The sequence below is a fragment of the Empidonax traillii genome, unplaced genomic scaffold (assembly GCF_003031625.1).
Source record: "Empidonax traillii isolate 1590-97213 ecotype Southwest subspecies unplaced genomic scaffold, ASM303162v1 scaffold988:size217796, whole genome shotgun sequence".
NCBI lineage: Eukaryota > Metazoa > Chordata > Aves > Passeriformes > Tyrannidae > Empidonax > Empidonax traillii.
In genome coordinates, this window is record NW_020956181.1 from 154,326 (window position 1) to 171,753 (window position 17,428).

The 17,428-nt window shown below is 41.0% G+C and overlaps 1 protein-coding gene across 1 annotated transcript in view; it reads left to right on the forward strand.

Moving 5' to 3' along the window:
* The window catches only part of LOC114067906 (E3 ubiquitin-protein ligase HECW1-like), a gene marked incomplete at its 3' end in the record, with an annotated part of 142,186 nt that overhangs the window by 84,160 nt on the left and 40,598 nt on the right, over positions 1 to 17,428 (forward strand). Inside the window, exon 3 of the mRNA XM_027903661.1 lies at positions 7,139 to 7,246. Within this exon, the coding sequence (XP_027759462.1) occupies positions 7,139 to 7,246 (108 nt within the window). The remainder of the gene's footprint in view (positions 1 to 7,138; positions 7,247 to 17,428) is intronic.

The following is a 17,428-nucleotide window of genomic DNA, read 5'->3' on the forward strand; positions in this document are numbered from 1 at the left end:
TCACGCTGAATGTCAAGAGAGGGAAAGAGTGCAGACAGGGTGTACAACGGCTCCATGCCTTCTCACTGATTTCCAGGGTCCTTATGCCCGTGGATGGAACTGCCTCTGTGCAAGGATGGCCCATACCACAGCATAGCCCAGGCTGACAGTGAAGTCGGTAATGACCACCTACTGTTCCTGAAGAAATCAGTCAGTGCGGGATATTGGTGCACCAAAAGCCGTGTTTTGGCCTCAGTACTTCAAAAGGAGCATAAATTCATGTAGCCCATTCAGACTGTTGACTGGATAGAATCAATCACAGCACAAACAGTGGATTGCATAGACATCAAATTCTTGGCAGGATAAGGCTTAAAGCAGAAAGATTTGTTTGGTAGAGGTTGCCAAGCCAGCCATGTGGATTTTGAAGGTTCAGCATATGTTTTTCTGCTCTTGGTTTTCTGCTTCAGAACTAAATCATTCCCACTCCTTAGTGTTCCTAACACTTAAATGCACTGTTCATAGCACTGGAATATTCCCAGGCTGCCCTCCACAACTACCCTAATGACTGTGTATGCATTGACCTTTTGTAATCTTTCTCACTCATTGATCACCCCAGCCCTGGAGACAGTTTTTTTCTTCAAGGGAAATCTTCCACTTTGTAATAAGTTTATAATTGAATACCATTTTTCAGACAAAATCAGTCCAGATTCGCAAGAGATTCTTTGCACCGTGGTGCTTCAATGCACACATCTGAGCTGTGTTTGGCTTGGGTTTTTTACTGCTATATCAAATCACAAGCTCCTGTCTCGTTTACTGTCTACTGTTATATCTTTCAACAGTGCTCTAAGCCCATTTTTCAAATACTAGAAATTACTTCCCCCCTATTTAATGAACATTGTTAACCTGGACAAATGTCATCCTCATTCACGTTTCAGATCTTCCCATGTCCCTTTATATCATGTCTTTATATTGCCTGAGGCCCGCACCATCCCTTATTTTAATATTTTCCAGCGAATTTCGTGGGTGCGTTGTTTTCTCCTAATCCTCGTTTACCAAATTACGCTGTAGTCAACAGGGAGTCTTCCACTGACTGTGGGGAACTTTGGAACTGTTATATTAAAACCAAGCAAACCAACAAACACAACTCTCCCGTGTTGTACCTTACCACCCGTACCGTATCTTCTCCATCTTCTTCTGCCTCAGTGACCAAGAATTTTTGCAAATTTGAGAACTCTGTTTTATTACAATTTATGCTCCTCTATCTCCCTGCTTTCCTTTGGTCTTTCTCTTGCCATGTCTTCCTCCCACTTCTCCACTCGTTGTTCGCATTTTCTCCCTCCCCATCTATTTTTTTAACTGGGTAATTTTGGGGGGATTAGAATGGAACCATTCACGTGCTTGAGAAGAAAGTATATGCAAAACTCTTAGATCAAGGACTAAGCTTGCAGCACCAGTGGGGGATTAGGCCCTTGTTGTCCAGCACTCTTCTCCCTAAGAAGTTATAGGAGAGTTGCTAACTGTACATTTTAGTGTATTTATTGCCTGCAGCAAAAATTGGCAAATGAATTAACAGTGAAGTTTCAATCCACACTGGAGCTTAATATGTAGCTGCTGAAGTCAATGGAAATATTCCTATTGACTCCTATAATGATTGCCATTATTTGTGATTTTTTTTTTTTTACCGTGATATCTTTGTAAATAAGAAATTGGTATCTACGTCTTCTGCACATATTTCTCATTAATAGCTCCTCTTCTGCAGAATGATGACTGCTTATGTTGTACAGCTCTTTGGAAGCACAATTTCCACGGGCTGGGTTTTGCAATGCTAAAGGATTGCAAAAGGAAACACTTGCATGGCCTGACAGAACTCACTGTAAGCTACACTTGTGAATTGTAGAGGTTGTTGTCATCACTTTAAATTCTTTTTCAAGTACTAAATTGGGTGCTAAGAGAATAAACGTAGGAAAGAAGAAGCTTATCCGTGGCTTACACTTGTATTATCTCGCAACGTAATTTTATTTTATTGACATTCTATGAATGGTCTGGAGCACAAGTCCTGTGAGATACGGCTGAGGGAGCTGAGGTTTTTTAGCCTAGTTAGTTGTTTAGGAGAAGAGGAGGCTCAGGGGAGACCTCATCAGTCTCTACAACTACCTGAAAGGAGGTTGTAGCCAGGTGGGGTTTGGCTGATTCTCCCAGGCAGCAAGTGAGAGGACAAGAGGACATAGTCTCAAGCTGCTCCAGGGGAGGTTTAGGTTGGACACTGGGAGGAATTTCTTCACAAAAAGAATGATTAGACATTGAAATAGACTGGCCAGGGAGGTAGTGGAATCATCATCCCTGGAGGTCTTTAAAAAAAAAAAAAAACAACACCTGGACATGGCACTCCGGGCCATGGTCTAGTTGACATGGTGGTGTTTGGTTGTAGGTTGGACTCGATGATCTCAGAGGCCTTTTCCAATATAATTAATTCGGTGATTCTGTGACTTACAAAATCCCTTTCCTGCAGCAGCTTTCCGTGCAAGTTGCAAAGCCGCTCAACCACTTGGTATAGAAAATTATTTTTTAGAAGCATTTTACTAGCTATCTTCGTATGTCATTACAGTAAAGACACAGATATTGACCAAAAGCACTTTTAAATTTGAAACTAAAGACAATGTATGCAGCTGAAGACTGGAAGTCCTTCTGCAATTTCAGGAGTACAGCATTTCTTTTTCATAACGGATCAAGACATGAAGCTTAGCTTTTATTTTTGCATCATAACTGCATTAAGTTTATAGAAAGCAAATTATGTAGAATGTAGTGCTAAATCAAATTAGCGATGGATAAGAGACTGGAATAGTGTACCAATATCAGGCACTTAAACTGACACTGCATTCCTGTCTCATGTTAATTACTTGTTTCTTGGAAGGTAACACAGGTTATTCCAATTGTGTAGTGGTAAGTCATGGAGAAGGTGGAAAGATAGGCTGGTTGTATATATCAGTAAAACACTTTTACTGATATGAGTAACTCAAACACTGTTTGAGAGAGCAGAGTAGGTTTTTCATTTCTGTTTCTTAAGTAAAACCAAGCAGACCAAAAGGATCACTTAGCTATTTGTAATTTGAACCTCCATCAGTCCTTCTGAGGAAGATTTGTCAACTATCTGTTTCTCTGTGGGAATTTCAGGCAAGTTTTCAAATATGGAGGTCCTGTTTGTTTAGTGTAGGCTGCTGACATCACCTAAAGTCCCCTTTGCATTTTTTACAGATCTTTTGGAAGGGTGGCCTTAATCAACATTTTCCCTAATTCCTCTTATGAGCAGCATGCTTTTTGTCAACTGGATACTGTCTTTCATCTGAAAGATAGCTTTCTTTGCTGGCAATGGTTCTTTATCTCTCTCTCTCTCTCTAGTGCTTTTGAAGTATATTGGGATGCCCAGCATGGAAGTGAAAGCACAGAATATTTTTAGCAGTAAAATGCTGTGCTTGGAGGTATCTGGTTTAGTGAGGAGAAGCAGTCCATCAGAATTGCTGCTGGTTCCCAAAGCCCTTGTTTTAGCATGCCTTGGTCCCTCTGGCTGCTTTCCAGGCCCCGGCTGCCTGGCTCTGGGTCGTGCATCACCTTCTCAGTTTCCTCCAGGGGACTGTGGGAGGTGTGGGAGGTCTGTGGGAGCTGCTGCTCCTGTCCCAGTGCAGCTCTGCAGGTTTGCAGCTGCTTCAGCAAGAGGCAGCCAGTGCTTCTGTGTGCCCCGGAGCAGGAGAACCAGAGATCGATGTCCGCTGGCTCCCCCATCTCAGGCACCATCACCAGCCCTGTATCCAGCTCCAGGAGCAACTCACGATGTTCCAAGTGCAGCACATACCGAATACTCCCTCATTTTACACTTTCCCCTAATTAGTCAGCTGTTTACCGTGCAGGGAAATGAAGCCGCGGATCTGAGGGCGAGGGTGGTGTGTTTGCTTTCTGGCCAAGCAGGGCCAAATCCAGGCGATGCAGAGGAAACAGAGAGCTGCTTTAAAGGTTAATCGCATTTCAAAAATAGAGGGAGGGAGATGCATTACAATGCTTCATTGGAAAAATGTCAAAAGCCATTAGCTGCTGGCTGAAATATATGAAAGGGAGCGGCACTAACTCTGCTCTTCTTTTTGCGTGGAGGTGAAACGAGGCATTTCACCATTTACCTTTGGGAATTAAGATGCAACATGTTTTAAAGGTCAGTTCCTTTGTTATAGGGATTTTCAGAAGAAACAGGAAATTAAATTTGTTTTCCTTTGCACATAATCTCTCTCCTTTAGGTATGGCATGAATGTTGATAAATATATGTACATATGTATGTCGTGCATTAAACAGCTCTGTATTTCACATGCACAACTTTCTTTTTCAATGTGCTACATACATAATGTCCATGTTCCAGGAATAGCATGCCTGGAATAGTATCACTTGCCAATTAAAACAGGTCGATCAGGCATATTCATACATTCCAGCCTCCTTACGAGTTTCAACCCCTTCTATTTTTGACTCGCCAGAGGATATTTCTTTCTTATCTTCCACCTCCCCAAAATACGTACCTTGAAAAACTGAAAGAGCAAGATTTCCCTTTTGGACCTGAATGTATTTCTCTAGAGATAAAACTTGTCTGGCTTAAAAATCCCAATGAATATAAATTCCTACCGGACTAAAAATAATTTTTTTTTTCTTTGCAAATAGCAAAGTACCTAGCCTTTCAGAAGAGACAGTCAGGGTTTAAAGCTGACTGTGAGAAGGATCTACATACTGGTTTTCTAAATTATGACAAATACGTTTGATATAGAAAATGGGTTTTATCCTTAAAGGCTCCTCTGCTCCTTTTTGAGGTGACTTGCATATTGCAGAGCTCCATAATAAAATATCCCTTGTGCTGCCTGAGCACGTATTTCATCAGCCCCACTGGCTCAGCTTGCAATAGGGATGGGATTTCGTTTGGGTATGGGCATATGTCAACCCCTCTGTCAAATTAGAGAGGTTATGTGATGCAAACTCACACTGCCTTGTGCCAGCTGCAGGAGGTGGACAACAGCCCACGCAGTGAAAGTGCCAGCTGGCCCCCACAGATACTCTTATGAACACAGTATTTTAAAGCGGATTCTGAGATCTCTTGTGCCACTAAACCCTAGCTTAAAAATGTCTGCCTTTTCTTAAGCAAGGCCATCCAGTCCAGCTAAGCTAAGCCAAGCCTCCTTAAGCAGGCATGGTATTTTATAAACAATGTTTCTTGAGGAACAGTGATTACCCATACATCTTAATAACGTGGCAGGTGTTGGAGCATCTCCAGCAGCTTTCAGAGACTAAATACGACAAATAAATATCACAGGTGATGAAGCCAGAGAGCAGCATGCTGGAGCTGAGGGATGCTCTCAGTGCCCCATCAGGATGAGAGCCAGGAAGGGTTCCCAGGCTCCAGCTCAGTGCAATATTTCAGTATGTGCTCACCTTTAAGGATGAAGTGTTTTCCCTGCTAAAGCAAAAAGGGACAGCTAATAAATTTAAGTCTTCTGTCATGTGTATGTGTTCCTACTTCCACAGAACGGTGTGGGTAATCCTTGATAATCTGTATCCACAGTGGTCCTATACTGAAGGGATTCCTTTGTAAACCAAACTCTGAGAGTAATGGTTTATACTTATCTGCCTTTGTTTAATGTAAATAATTTGAAATTTAGAACAAGACCCAACCAGCTATAAAGTACAGAGGAAGAGCAGAAATCATACCAGAGATTTTACTGTTGGAGGGTTACTGCAGAGTAACAATACAGAGCATGAAACACAGCTAAGTGAAATAATTTCTAACAATTAACAAGTCAGCAAAGGAAAAATTTACTGCAGATAACATTGCTATTTATAATTATCCATTGCAATTGTTAATGACTTCTTTGAGAGGATTTCTGTCGTAAATCCCTCAAGAGAGTAGCACTGAACAGTTCAGTGTTGGTACCCGCTTACCTTCCTCCTTTGAGAGCCAACGGGACAATGTTGACATCTACTTGCTGCTTTATTTTTTCAGTGAAAGCGTAGTTTCCTTCAGTTTGAAGCTTCCTTTTTTTTTTTAATTAATGTGATTGTCTTTGACTTTCCCAGCTTTGTCTGTTGGACTGTCTCTTTTGCTCTGCATTTGGTCACACCATCAGTTTGTCCTCAGGCACAGTGACCCTTGTTGTGTGTGTGGTATTATCTTTGTTTTCTTGTTGATATATGTAACAACGAAGCCAATTCATCCCAGTGTTTACAATTGATGTATTTTAATCTCAGATTGAGTGATTCACGTTTTTTCTCAGTTTTTAGGGTGACTAATAATTAATGTAATTGTCTTCAGACGTGAGTCTCTGCACCCACCCAGGACTATTTCTGTAGCAAGGTTGAGTTGGTTAAGGCACAGTTGTACAAATCTCTGTTAAAATTAAAATTGTCCTTATCTCTAAAAGGAAAAAAATCCAGGAGATTGCTGGCTGGTCTTTGCAGGCAGTGATTGTGGCCTTTTCCTTTGGCAAAGCACAGCGGTGAAATCTGTTCCACCCCCCTGAAGCTGGAGCAATGAGGCCGTGTCTTCATATGTGTATTCATCTTCTCTCAAGATGAGGTTGATAGTCTGACAGATACTAGGTGGCTCAAACACTGCAAGAGGACAGTGGTTTTTTTTGTCAGTCAACAACAGTTTTGGAGGCCAAGGCTTGTGAAGGCACGTAGTGAGTGGGATTCTTCAAGAATAATTGTCCTTTGTGCAAGAAATAATTATATCTGTTGTGCTACAAGTGAGTGTAGTACAGACACCTGCATGTAACTATTTTCTGTGGAGCCTTTTTAAGGGAAGAGTTGGTGCAAAGGGGGAGCATCATTCTACGTTACAGCTAGATAATTATGTTACTTATGGTTTATCCGTGGTAAGCTAGATGTTTTCATTTTTGAGAATTTTGTAGGGATGCGGTTTTTTTTTTAAATCAGCTTTCAGGAAAAGCTGTGCTTTTTAAGAAAGCCTCCACTTTTAAAAAACATAAATGAGCGATAAAGCTAATTTCTCAACACCTGGTGACAAGCTGCCCAGCAGCTCTAGTGTGTCCTTGTCAAGCCAACAGCTTATTTTCAACTCTCTGCTGTGCATGTTGTCATAAAGGGTGCTTGATGAGACTCTTTTCTTTGTCTGTAGATGAGGTCTTGTCCGAAAACTTTCTGGACTACAAGAACCGCGGCGTCAATGGCTCTCACCGTGGTCAGATTATCTGGAAGATTGATGCCAGCTCTTACTTTGTGGAGCGTAAGTATTTTTCCAGTTCTGCTATGCTGTAATTCAGTCACTGTAGAAAGATAATTGAGCTGCTATATTTGTTTTCATGATGTTTTTATGCCCAATATGTCTCTTAGGAAAGGCCAAAAATGTTACCAAAATCTTCGAGTGTATTGAAAGAAACTGAATCACTTGGTGCAATAGAAACCCACAGTTTCTGCAAACAAATTTTGTGGGCATTGACTTATTTGCTTTTTTTTAAAAAAATACAGTTATGAATACGTGTTTTACTCAATTTGCTGCTATTTGAACTGTATCAGTTGCTGTGAGGAACTCAAGGGCATAAACTCAATCACACCAGCCTTTGATTGGAAAACTTCATGGTGTATTCGGCTTCCACCAGGTTCAGGTAGATTCAGAAGTAGAAAGAGTCAAGTTCTGATTATCCTCTGGACCAATAAAGGCATAACAGTATGTAGTTGCGGCAAGGTACATTAATTTCAAATTAATTGTTCCTCATTACATTAATATATCACCCAGGGCATCTGATGCAATGCAGTGTAACTCTTTTCCACCCCCTTAGCAATGAAAATGCAGAAACACTGAATTTGCTTCTGCAAAGAACTGTGAACGTTACACAGCGAGTTAACATTTCCAGCCATGACTGTCCCATGTCTCTGACCATTTGAGTCCTTCCTCTTTTCCAAGAGTTACCATGTGCTAGTGAATGGAATTCATGGTCATCTTTGGGGAATAGAAATAGGATACTCAAAAGACTGGACTGAGATCTGTAGGAAAATATCTGCAGTGAAAGAGCCACATGGATCCTTAAGGAGGAGTTAAGCATGGAGAAGAGTAGCAATTTCAGTTTTACAATTTTCCTGAATGTTTCCAATGATCTATCTGAGCCTCCTGGACAGACATTTGGTAAAAACTCCATACATTTGGTAAAAGCATTTATAAATTGCTTGACAGTCAGGCATATGTGCTTAAGACTGTCTGACTTTGAGGGCAATCAAAGGAATCTTTGATGTAATCTATATTCTGAAGGATTTGTAAAGGACATGAGTTATACTTGTTTTATCTACAACTTTGAGCTTGAGTATCTGGTATTAGCAAGGATGCGATATGTAAAACATTTTACAGATACTCAGTCCTAAAAACAGGTTATCTCTTTGCAGTGTGAGGCACTGCTGATGGTCTGTAATTCCTATTGTTAAGTAAATTGAGAATGTCGCTCTAAAGAATTCAGGGAGACGCTGAAATGTCTGCAGGACCTATGAGATGCTTAAATCCTGTTTTGAAAAATACATGGATAGGAAGCTTTTTATTATTGGGTTTAGTTATCATGGTTTGGGGGCAGAAATTCATTGCAGGATCTAACCTGTAAAACAGACTCTAATTTGCAGATGCTTTGAGCCGTGGTTACTAATCCTGGAGACTGATCATACTTTCTTTTAGCTGTTAAAGAAGTGTGGAAAGAAAATATAAAATCCCAGACTGGGTTTTGAGGAGACCTCAGTACCTTGGTTTATTGAGGAGGTTTACTAGGCTGCTAATAGCTTTCTTGCCTAATCCACAATAAAAAAGAGGAAGAGGCCGAGAGTGAGAAATGCTTAGGAGAAAGCCTCTTTAGGTGGGCCACTTTTCATTAAGGACTCAACTGCACAATGAATTATGTCAGCTTAATAGGTTGCCCCCATTAGCTGAGGCACAGTAGCTTTTGTTAATTGATTGCATGTACATTCTTCACTTGCCCTACTGTAAGAAAACGCAAATTAGCGTAACCATCCTTCATTGATGCTTCAAACTAAGTTGTACTACACCACAGTTGGGCAGCCCGTGCTCGATAAGTTGCTGCCTCTTGGTAATTTGTTACGCTGGCACCGTTGGGTTGTGAATGTCAGCCCTGAGATTGTGCCAGTGTGCTCATCAAGGACAAATCATTGCCCTGTCTGGAATTAAAACAGGAGAAAGTGAAGCAGGCAGTAGTAAATAACAGCACACGTGGATATTCTTAGAGCTACTTGACTACTGAAGTGGGAAGTTAAAGGGGTGAAGAGTGTTGATGTCAATTTTATATCTCTAGAGGCATGTTTGAGCATTCTCGCTCATTGTTAAGACTTATATATGAAAGCACACCGTTTTGCAGTTGATTAAATGTTATGTTAAAAGCTGCAGTGTCTGAAAACCTCGTGTATTTTCTATCCAAAGAGGATGGTGTAAACAATCTTCCTCCAGACTGTTATTTTTTGGACAGAGATTCATATCTTCCTTTTATGTTGCATAGCACACAATAGGGTGTGCAGGAATCAGAAAGACACTGGGCTTTAAAATCAAACTCAGATAAGAAATGTAGCTAAGATATGGTAATTTATTTTCAAGGTATCTGTGTTGTTTTCCCATGTATTTTTTTATAATTCCCTTAACTTGCTATTTACTGGAATATTGCTGATTATACCATTAATTCTCGATAAAACAGTTGCAAATGCAGCCCTTAATTTCTTCTTTTGCTTTTCCTGTAACTATTTGTACTTTGGTACCTCTTCACCACAGGAGTCAATATTGACTATTAGTCAACAACACAGAGCTTCAGAAAAGGTTGGGGTATACAGAGAGAATTTACACAGAGAATTTAAGTTTCTCAAGAACTTCAGGCATCCCATGCAGACTGGTGTGGTTCCTGGTCTTGAAATACGTAAGGGTTTAATAATTTTGGTGGTGCTATTGTGTGAGGATTATTATAGAGGGACCATGGGAATCATCCGACACAATTATCATGATAATTACTGGCCGAGACAGTCAGCCTAGAGGACCGCACTAAAAAGAAATTGTGCACATGCTGCTATGGGAAGAAGACGCTAGCAATGAGAAGTGCAGCAGGGGTGGAGAACACAAAGGAAAATGTGGAAAAAAAAAAAGTCAATCGTTTTCTGCCTTAATTGGCCTTCTTGTTCCTTCATAAAACTGAAATTCTGAAATTTCAGATGCTTCTGATTTGTTTAAGCTATACTTTCACAGCATTCTAAGCGGACTGCCCAGTTAGAGGCATTAAATATACCTTTTTTGGGTATATTTAAAATCTCACTAGGTTAAGAAAATGCTTTTTGTGAGGCAGGTCGATGACAATGCAAAATAGTTTTCTCTTTTTGAAGCACTCTTCTATGTTTTCTGGGGTATTTGGGCAAAATGTATGTTGCTTTTGAATTTGCTGATAGCCTGAATTGAGAGCATCTACAGGGCTTTATGTCTTTTTGAAACAAAGATCATTTCTTCACTCATACCCATACAGCATTTTCAGGTACCACAGATATTTAAAATTCGTGTTCGGTTCAGTGATCTACTTTCTCACCTTGGAAAGGACTAATATCTTTCCCAGAGAAGTCTATGCCTTTCTGCTTTGGGTATCATAAACTTGCAGCATAACGTTGCCAGATAGATACGTACTTGGTACGAGCCAGAGAGGGAATTGCTTCCAAATTACAGCACGAATGCCAGCAAAGCAGAACTCATCTCCTATTAATACTCAGCAAACAAAAAGCCGTAACAGCTGCAGGAGCAACGTGGCACTGCAGCCAGTTTTGCATTTCTGCAGAAGTCTGGCAATTTGGGTTTTTCTGACAGTCAGTGACAAACAGTAAACACCATGAGATGGTCAGGGTTTGTGGAGAGGAAGGAGGAGCGAAGAGAGGCTGGGTGCTTTGTGGGAAGGCTCGGAGAGCACTGCAGTGAAAGAACCAGCCTGCGGTGGGTTTTCCAGGAAGAGAAACGTGCTCTGCTCCGCTGCAACTTCTGGCACGCTTTTTGGCTTGTACAGCAGTACAGAGAAAGGGTATGCAGGAAGCTGTTTCTCACTGAGGTGTGGTGCAGCATTATCTTGTAAGCATAGCGTCAAACTAGCTTATCCTTACAATGCTGAGTAAGGTTTTGATGCTACTCAGAATTGCACTGAAGATAGCCAGATACCTGGGACCCCCCTTCATCTACTGGCCTCTGTGAGTGTTTTACCCTCTGACCACTTCCGAGGATGACCAGTCATCCGTGTGGCATTTTTGTGAAGAAACTTATGCAGCAGTTGCTTGTTTAAATTTGTTTCTGTTGCTGCTGCTGAATTTTTAATAACAAAGATAGATGATAGGCCTTGCAGGAGACAGAAACAGTACTTACTCTTATTTACTTACAGGGAAATAATGGTATAAAATAGGTACAACTCAAGTCAGAGATCTGACACATCCTGGTATATCTGCAGATAGAAGGCTCTAGGTCATGGTCAATATATGCCATATATGGGTGCATTTATGAAATAGGTACAGAAACGTTCCCAAACTGGCAATCAGCCCTTTCATCTGTGACTCTCTCTAGGAAACATATCTTTTGCATATCTTTAGGAGGCTGATGTAAGGCCTACTTTGTACTTTGAAAGTACAAATTATTGAAGGATGTTCTAGCCACCAATGTTTCCAAATTAATGAGACATAGTCATATCAACAAAAGCTGTAATGAAACTAGAGTATTTAGGAAGTTTTTCTGTTGACAAGTCCTGCCCACTAAAATAATTTCCTGTTTCCATTTTCATGGCTTCAGGGTCTCTCAAACCACATACTCTTCACTTCATGAAAGAATGTGCAAGAAGAGAAAGTACAGCTAAGTCTGTTGAAATCCTGATACACCTTTTAGTGCGACCTACAGTCATGCTGCGTGACTTTAACCTTTGTGAGTCCACAGATGGTAAAAACCAGAGCAACACAGAAGCATCTTTAACAGGCTGATTAGCAAAATGGTTAAAGGTGTTGGAGAAAAAGCAGATATGAAGCAATAAGAGAGACTTGTGCCCCAAAAGGTGCATCTACTGTTTGTCTCTCTCACAAGGAAGACATGCCATAGTTTTGGGGTTCTCTCTCTCATCCCCTTGCACATGTCTTAGTGTTATTGATGTTTTCTGGCTGTCTTCAATCCTACACAGAGTTTGTAAATTCCTCCTTCTTTTCCTCAACCTGTTACCTTTACAGTAGTTTAATACTCACACTTCAGCCAGGCTTAGCTTTGAGAAGAGGAGCTCAGTCTGAAACTGGATGAAGGCATTTCCTGCTTCAGGGATGTTGAGGTTCCTCAGGAGCCCCGTGCTTGGGATCCTTTGTTCAGCCCGTCAATCTTTACCGTTACTGTATTTCCTATCAGTTTTCCTCTTGCAAAGTCTTTCTGGGCCAGGATTGTAGGCAGTGATCTCTCATAAACGGAAACCATGCTGGGGCAGCCTTGCTGGTCCCCACACTAGCTGTCCTGTGCTTTTCATGGCAGTGCTTAAAGCAATCAGAATCTTCTTTTGTATGTACTAAGGTAATTTCTGTCCTAAAGAGCTAAAGTCAGATGCATTCAATGCAAATGTTTGAGACCTAACTTCAAAGCCGAGATAGAAAAGATAGATTAACAGATGAGAGATGGAAACAGAAGCACAAAGTGAAGAAGTGACTTGCCAGTGCATGGATACAACTGCAGATAAGACTTCAATTTCCATACTCCCTGCTTAGTTTCTCATCTGGTAATTTTAGGCCACCTCTAGTCTGTCTGCAGTCTGAGATATTGGGATTTACTTAACAGTTGTACCTGGAAATCTGCCCAGCTAAATATTACATTCCTCTTCTTTTTGTTCTTTAAGGAACAGAATTTCTGAAAGCTCTTCTGCTGTAGAGATGGGAGAGGTTTGTTGTGGCCTTACTGAAGTTGCAGTGAGCCTCAAAATAGGTGGTAATGAAGGAACCAGGGGGTCTTTTCCCTCTTTTTTTCTGTTCCATTTTTTATTTTTAAGCCAGCTGTGAGCATACTGGATCTGCTTTTTGTTTTCTTTCCCAGAAGTTATCAGGCTGAGGAGCAGGATTAACCTTCCTTGCAGTCCAACAACCCAAGTCTTGCCTGGTCAGTCCTCTACCTAGGAAAGACCAAGAGTCATCTCACTGGCTGAACTGGCAGAAAGAGTTGAGGCAGGTGAGGATACCTGGCCCCCAGGTCAGGTGCAAGCTAGTGCCAGCTGGTACTGCCTGAGGAACGAGATGTGCCTCCCCTTGGGAGATGCAACACCAGGGGATTTTGTGTCTTGGGAAGAAGGTGCTTGACAATAAGGGGGGAAGGAAGGGGAGAGTCACAGCACAGCCCTTTTCTGTTCTCTTCTCCATTCGTTACTTTGTTTTCTTTGCCCCCATTATCGTTCTTTCTTGCACACATCTGCTCAGTCCCTGATTTGACCAACTCCCCTAACTTGGGAGCTTTGTCACTTGTGGGTGGGCACATGACACTGGCCTTCTTTCAGGCTCGTTTGATCTTAAGGTCAACAAAGAGTTAACATTTTCCAAGCAGGAGCTTGTTACTTAACACCCTTTATAAGAAACAAATAAGGTCTGGGGAACATCCAGTAGTGCTGCCACTACCAGGAGGTTGAAAAGAGGCTTTGTGGTCCTTAAAGTAGTTCCTGCTTGAATCTGTCCATGCTCCAGCACAAAAATTTGTGGACAGCTATAATTTCTGGTCTGGTCTGCACCACTCCCTCTTCTCCAGATCTCACTGGAGGAATCAGGTAGGGCCTACATCCTTCGGTACTTCTGGAATTGCTTATTGATCATGCAATTGCTCCCCAGTATAAAGTAAATTAATTAGAAGCCATGAGTCCACTCTGTACCCAGAATCTGCCTTGGAAGAAATGCTTTGCTTTGGATCTGGGGGAGTCTTAAGTGTAGGTGACAAAGTTTGAAAATACAAATTTAAGTGCCACCAATCTGGAACATTTTGATGATGGAGGGGATAGTGCCCCCAAGGATATGGATCTCTGAGCAAAGGCTAATTTGCATCACCAGGGCTTGCCTGAGAGAGCAGACTCAGCAGTTTACTGACAAAGTGCATCTCTAGTTCAAAGTTCCCAAAAAGTAGATCAGTGTTAACTTAACATTTCTAATTTTATGAGCATTTTATGGTTTTGTTTGTTTGTTTGTTTGTTTTAATCCTGTTAAAGCGAACTGTGAACATAATGAATCAGAACTGGAAGTGTATGTATTAAAGATAGTGTTTTTCTCAGTCTATGGAGGCAGTGAGTTTGTTTCACATCTTCATGATTTCTTTTAGAAAGGCTCTTTTATAACTCTCTGTAGTAGTGATACAACTGATGGGTTCTTCTTAGATGTCCAGAGGCTCATAAGAAAATCTCAGTTTAAAGGGGAATAAATCCCTTCGTTTAATTCAGCAATTTATTTGTAACCCTGCTGTCCTGTTGTCTGATTTCAGGCAGCCATTCTGTTTTTCATGCCTTCTGGTAGTTATGTCAATATTTATCCAACCCTTACAACAGTGTTTGGATAGTTTTATTAGATAGACAAAACTTATTTGGCCTTCCATGTGGAAGGCAGAATTGTATCTGTGGTGCAGTACTGTAGTAACTCATCCTGCCCCTGAAAAAGTGCATCTATGATGCAGGAAACCTTCTGATAATTGGGTTTTCTCGTTAACTAGCCAGTAAATATAGCCCTGTTGTTATCTTACTCCCGGTCCAAGCTTTCCTGCTGTAGGTACTGCCAGATGTCAAGAACACCATTTATACCCAGAATAGACTTGCTCAAAGAGTGGGAGGTCAGCAGGGATGAATTACTGTCTCCCTGCAGGGTTCAAACTCTTCTGCCCAGCAGAAACATCTTTCTGCAAGGTCTTTCATATTGGTAATAGGGTCTTGAGAGCCTCAAACAAATCATGGTTTATACTTTCAAGCTTTTCTCCAACCCTTTCAATACTTTAGATGTTCACCTTACCCCATCAGTAGCAGGTTTAATTTCTTCCCATATTTCAGTGCTAATAGCTTTTTATATAAAGAAAAGGAGAAAAAAACCCAACAAACAAACAAAAAAACACCCCCAACCTCCAAATACTTTTGCTGTAATTGTTTATTAATTAAATTTACGGAAGGATGCTTCTTTCTGCCCTTCCCCTCTCATTTCATTATCTGTGCTAATTTCATTATGCACTCTCTCATTAAACATTGTCCTGCCTTCTAAGAGTAGCCAGGAGTGTTTATTCTAGACCTTTCCTTTTCCTTGGCAGCAGAGCCTGTGTGCCTGGCAGGTACTTGTTCACTTCTGAAGTGGTAGGGAGCAGAGATGTGGGGAAGTGACCTGTTACTCACCTGGGGTGATCGGTCACAGCTCTCTTGTAGCTGTGGACTCCCTCCTGAGAGTAAGAGCTACAGATCTGATTGCTTCTCACTCTGAGGCCATCTTAAGGCAGCTTTCCATGATTAGAATGATAATCTTACTTCCTGTTAGTGGCCCCTTCACAAAGAAAGATATTAATACAATGATTCAGTGACCTTGGGTTGTCTGGTCCAACTGCTGGCTCAAGGCAAGTCTGGTTATAGCATGTTGCCCTAGACCCTGCCTAACCCTAAATGTAAATGTGTCTTGGGCCTCAAATCTAAAAGTGGAACAAGTGTTATTTCATTTTCAGATATGATCTTTCTTTATGCATCTTTATTTTTTCCCTGACCCTTTTCTTATTCATATCCAGGATACTGTAGGTATCCAAAGGTCCAAAAAGGAAATGTTAACAAAACCTTAAAAATGGATTAGTTTTTTAAAGAAATCGTTTGCACCATAAGAAACAATATTGATTTTGATTTTGAATTACATCGCTGCAATGTTACAAACATGAGGTGTAGCTGGGGTTAGAAATAAGATGGCCAATGCACATGTATCTGAATTTAAGCTGTGGTTGTGATTCTTGTAACTTGCAATCAGCGTTCCCCCTGACACAGACTTCTGAGTGGCAGAAGTACAAAATCAGCAAAGTAGAGAGCGCAAACACAAGGGTAGAAAAGTACTCAGAATAAATGTGTACTCTTTATGATGTAGGTGAACACCAGGGAGCTTTCCTAGGCAGCTTGTGGGCAAGAGCTTTAGGCTTCTGAGCATCCCTGTCAGCTCAGCAGGCAGATTCTGGGAAGGAAAGCAGCTTTTGGGGCAGCTCTCTCTTCTGCCTCTGGCTTCAAAAGCCAATCTGCACACAGAAAAGTTTCATAGCCCTGCCATTGTCTAACACAGGTGTTACAGGTATATAAATTCAGCTCTGCTTCTCTTTTTCTGCTCTGTTAAAATAAGCCTACACTTACCAAACATCAAGGGTCTGTCAGGGTCTTGTAGAGGTTTCAGTCTCGGTTTGTCTTCCTACTAATTTGCTGTTTACCCAAACTGCTGAGGGTAAAATTGCTTTATAACCTTGCAACTCCGGGTTACTCCAAAGATTCCTGGGAGGCCACAAAAACTAGCATGTGGTTTACCTCCCTGGATTGTCAGGCAATACTCTGAACAGCAGAATTATACCAAAAAGTGAAATGCCTACAGTGAATTAGGTTCACCGTCTGCTTAATAGTTGGATAAGATTTAAGAATGAAAGAAATTATTTCTTTAAAACAGAATAAAAGTTAGTTGTTAAGATTTTGCTTTGCAACAAGGAACTTCTCCTTGGCTTCTGAGATGTATTAGCTAATGTTTATTTTTGCCTTTTGAACCTCTACAGTCTGTGTCTTAGTAGGCTATAGCTGATGTAAGCAAGCATTTGGGGCTGAATAGGCTCACGTTACCTGCAGACTTAAGACATGTGGGGCACAGCTGTGGGACCTCACCAGAAAGCCTTTGATTTGGGTTTTTATTTTTTATCACGTTCTGATGCAGAGGGAGTTTTCATGTGAGTTCATGCTACTTTTCCATTTGAATTTCTAACTTTTGAGGGAAAGAAAATGAACCTTAGCCAGGAGAAATCTCATCTGCAAGTATCTTGATTTCCCTGACCCAAGAGTAGGTTGCATCCAAGCAGATCAAGCAAGTTTCCCGTGATTTCTCCCTCATAAAGGCTGAGGGCCCATAGGCAGAGTCAATTCAAACTAAAATCTTAGTTTAAAGCCTTGTGCTGGAAACCTATGCCAGCTTTCAGCCTTGCTGCAGGGGATGGTCCTTTTTCAAAAATATTGGCAGAGGTGTCAGCGCTGTTTGCTTATTAACTCTTTCACTGATATAAATTTATAGAGAAACGTGAAAATTTTAATATAATTTCCTCTTTCTCCTTGCATTTTTTCAAGAAGAAAAAGTAACTAAATAAATTGCTACTGGGAAGAAATTTGTTTTGTGGTGGTTTGAGGCCAGTGCATGGGTGTCTTCAAACTGAGCTATGAAACCATGAAAACTG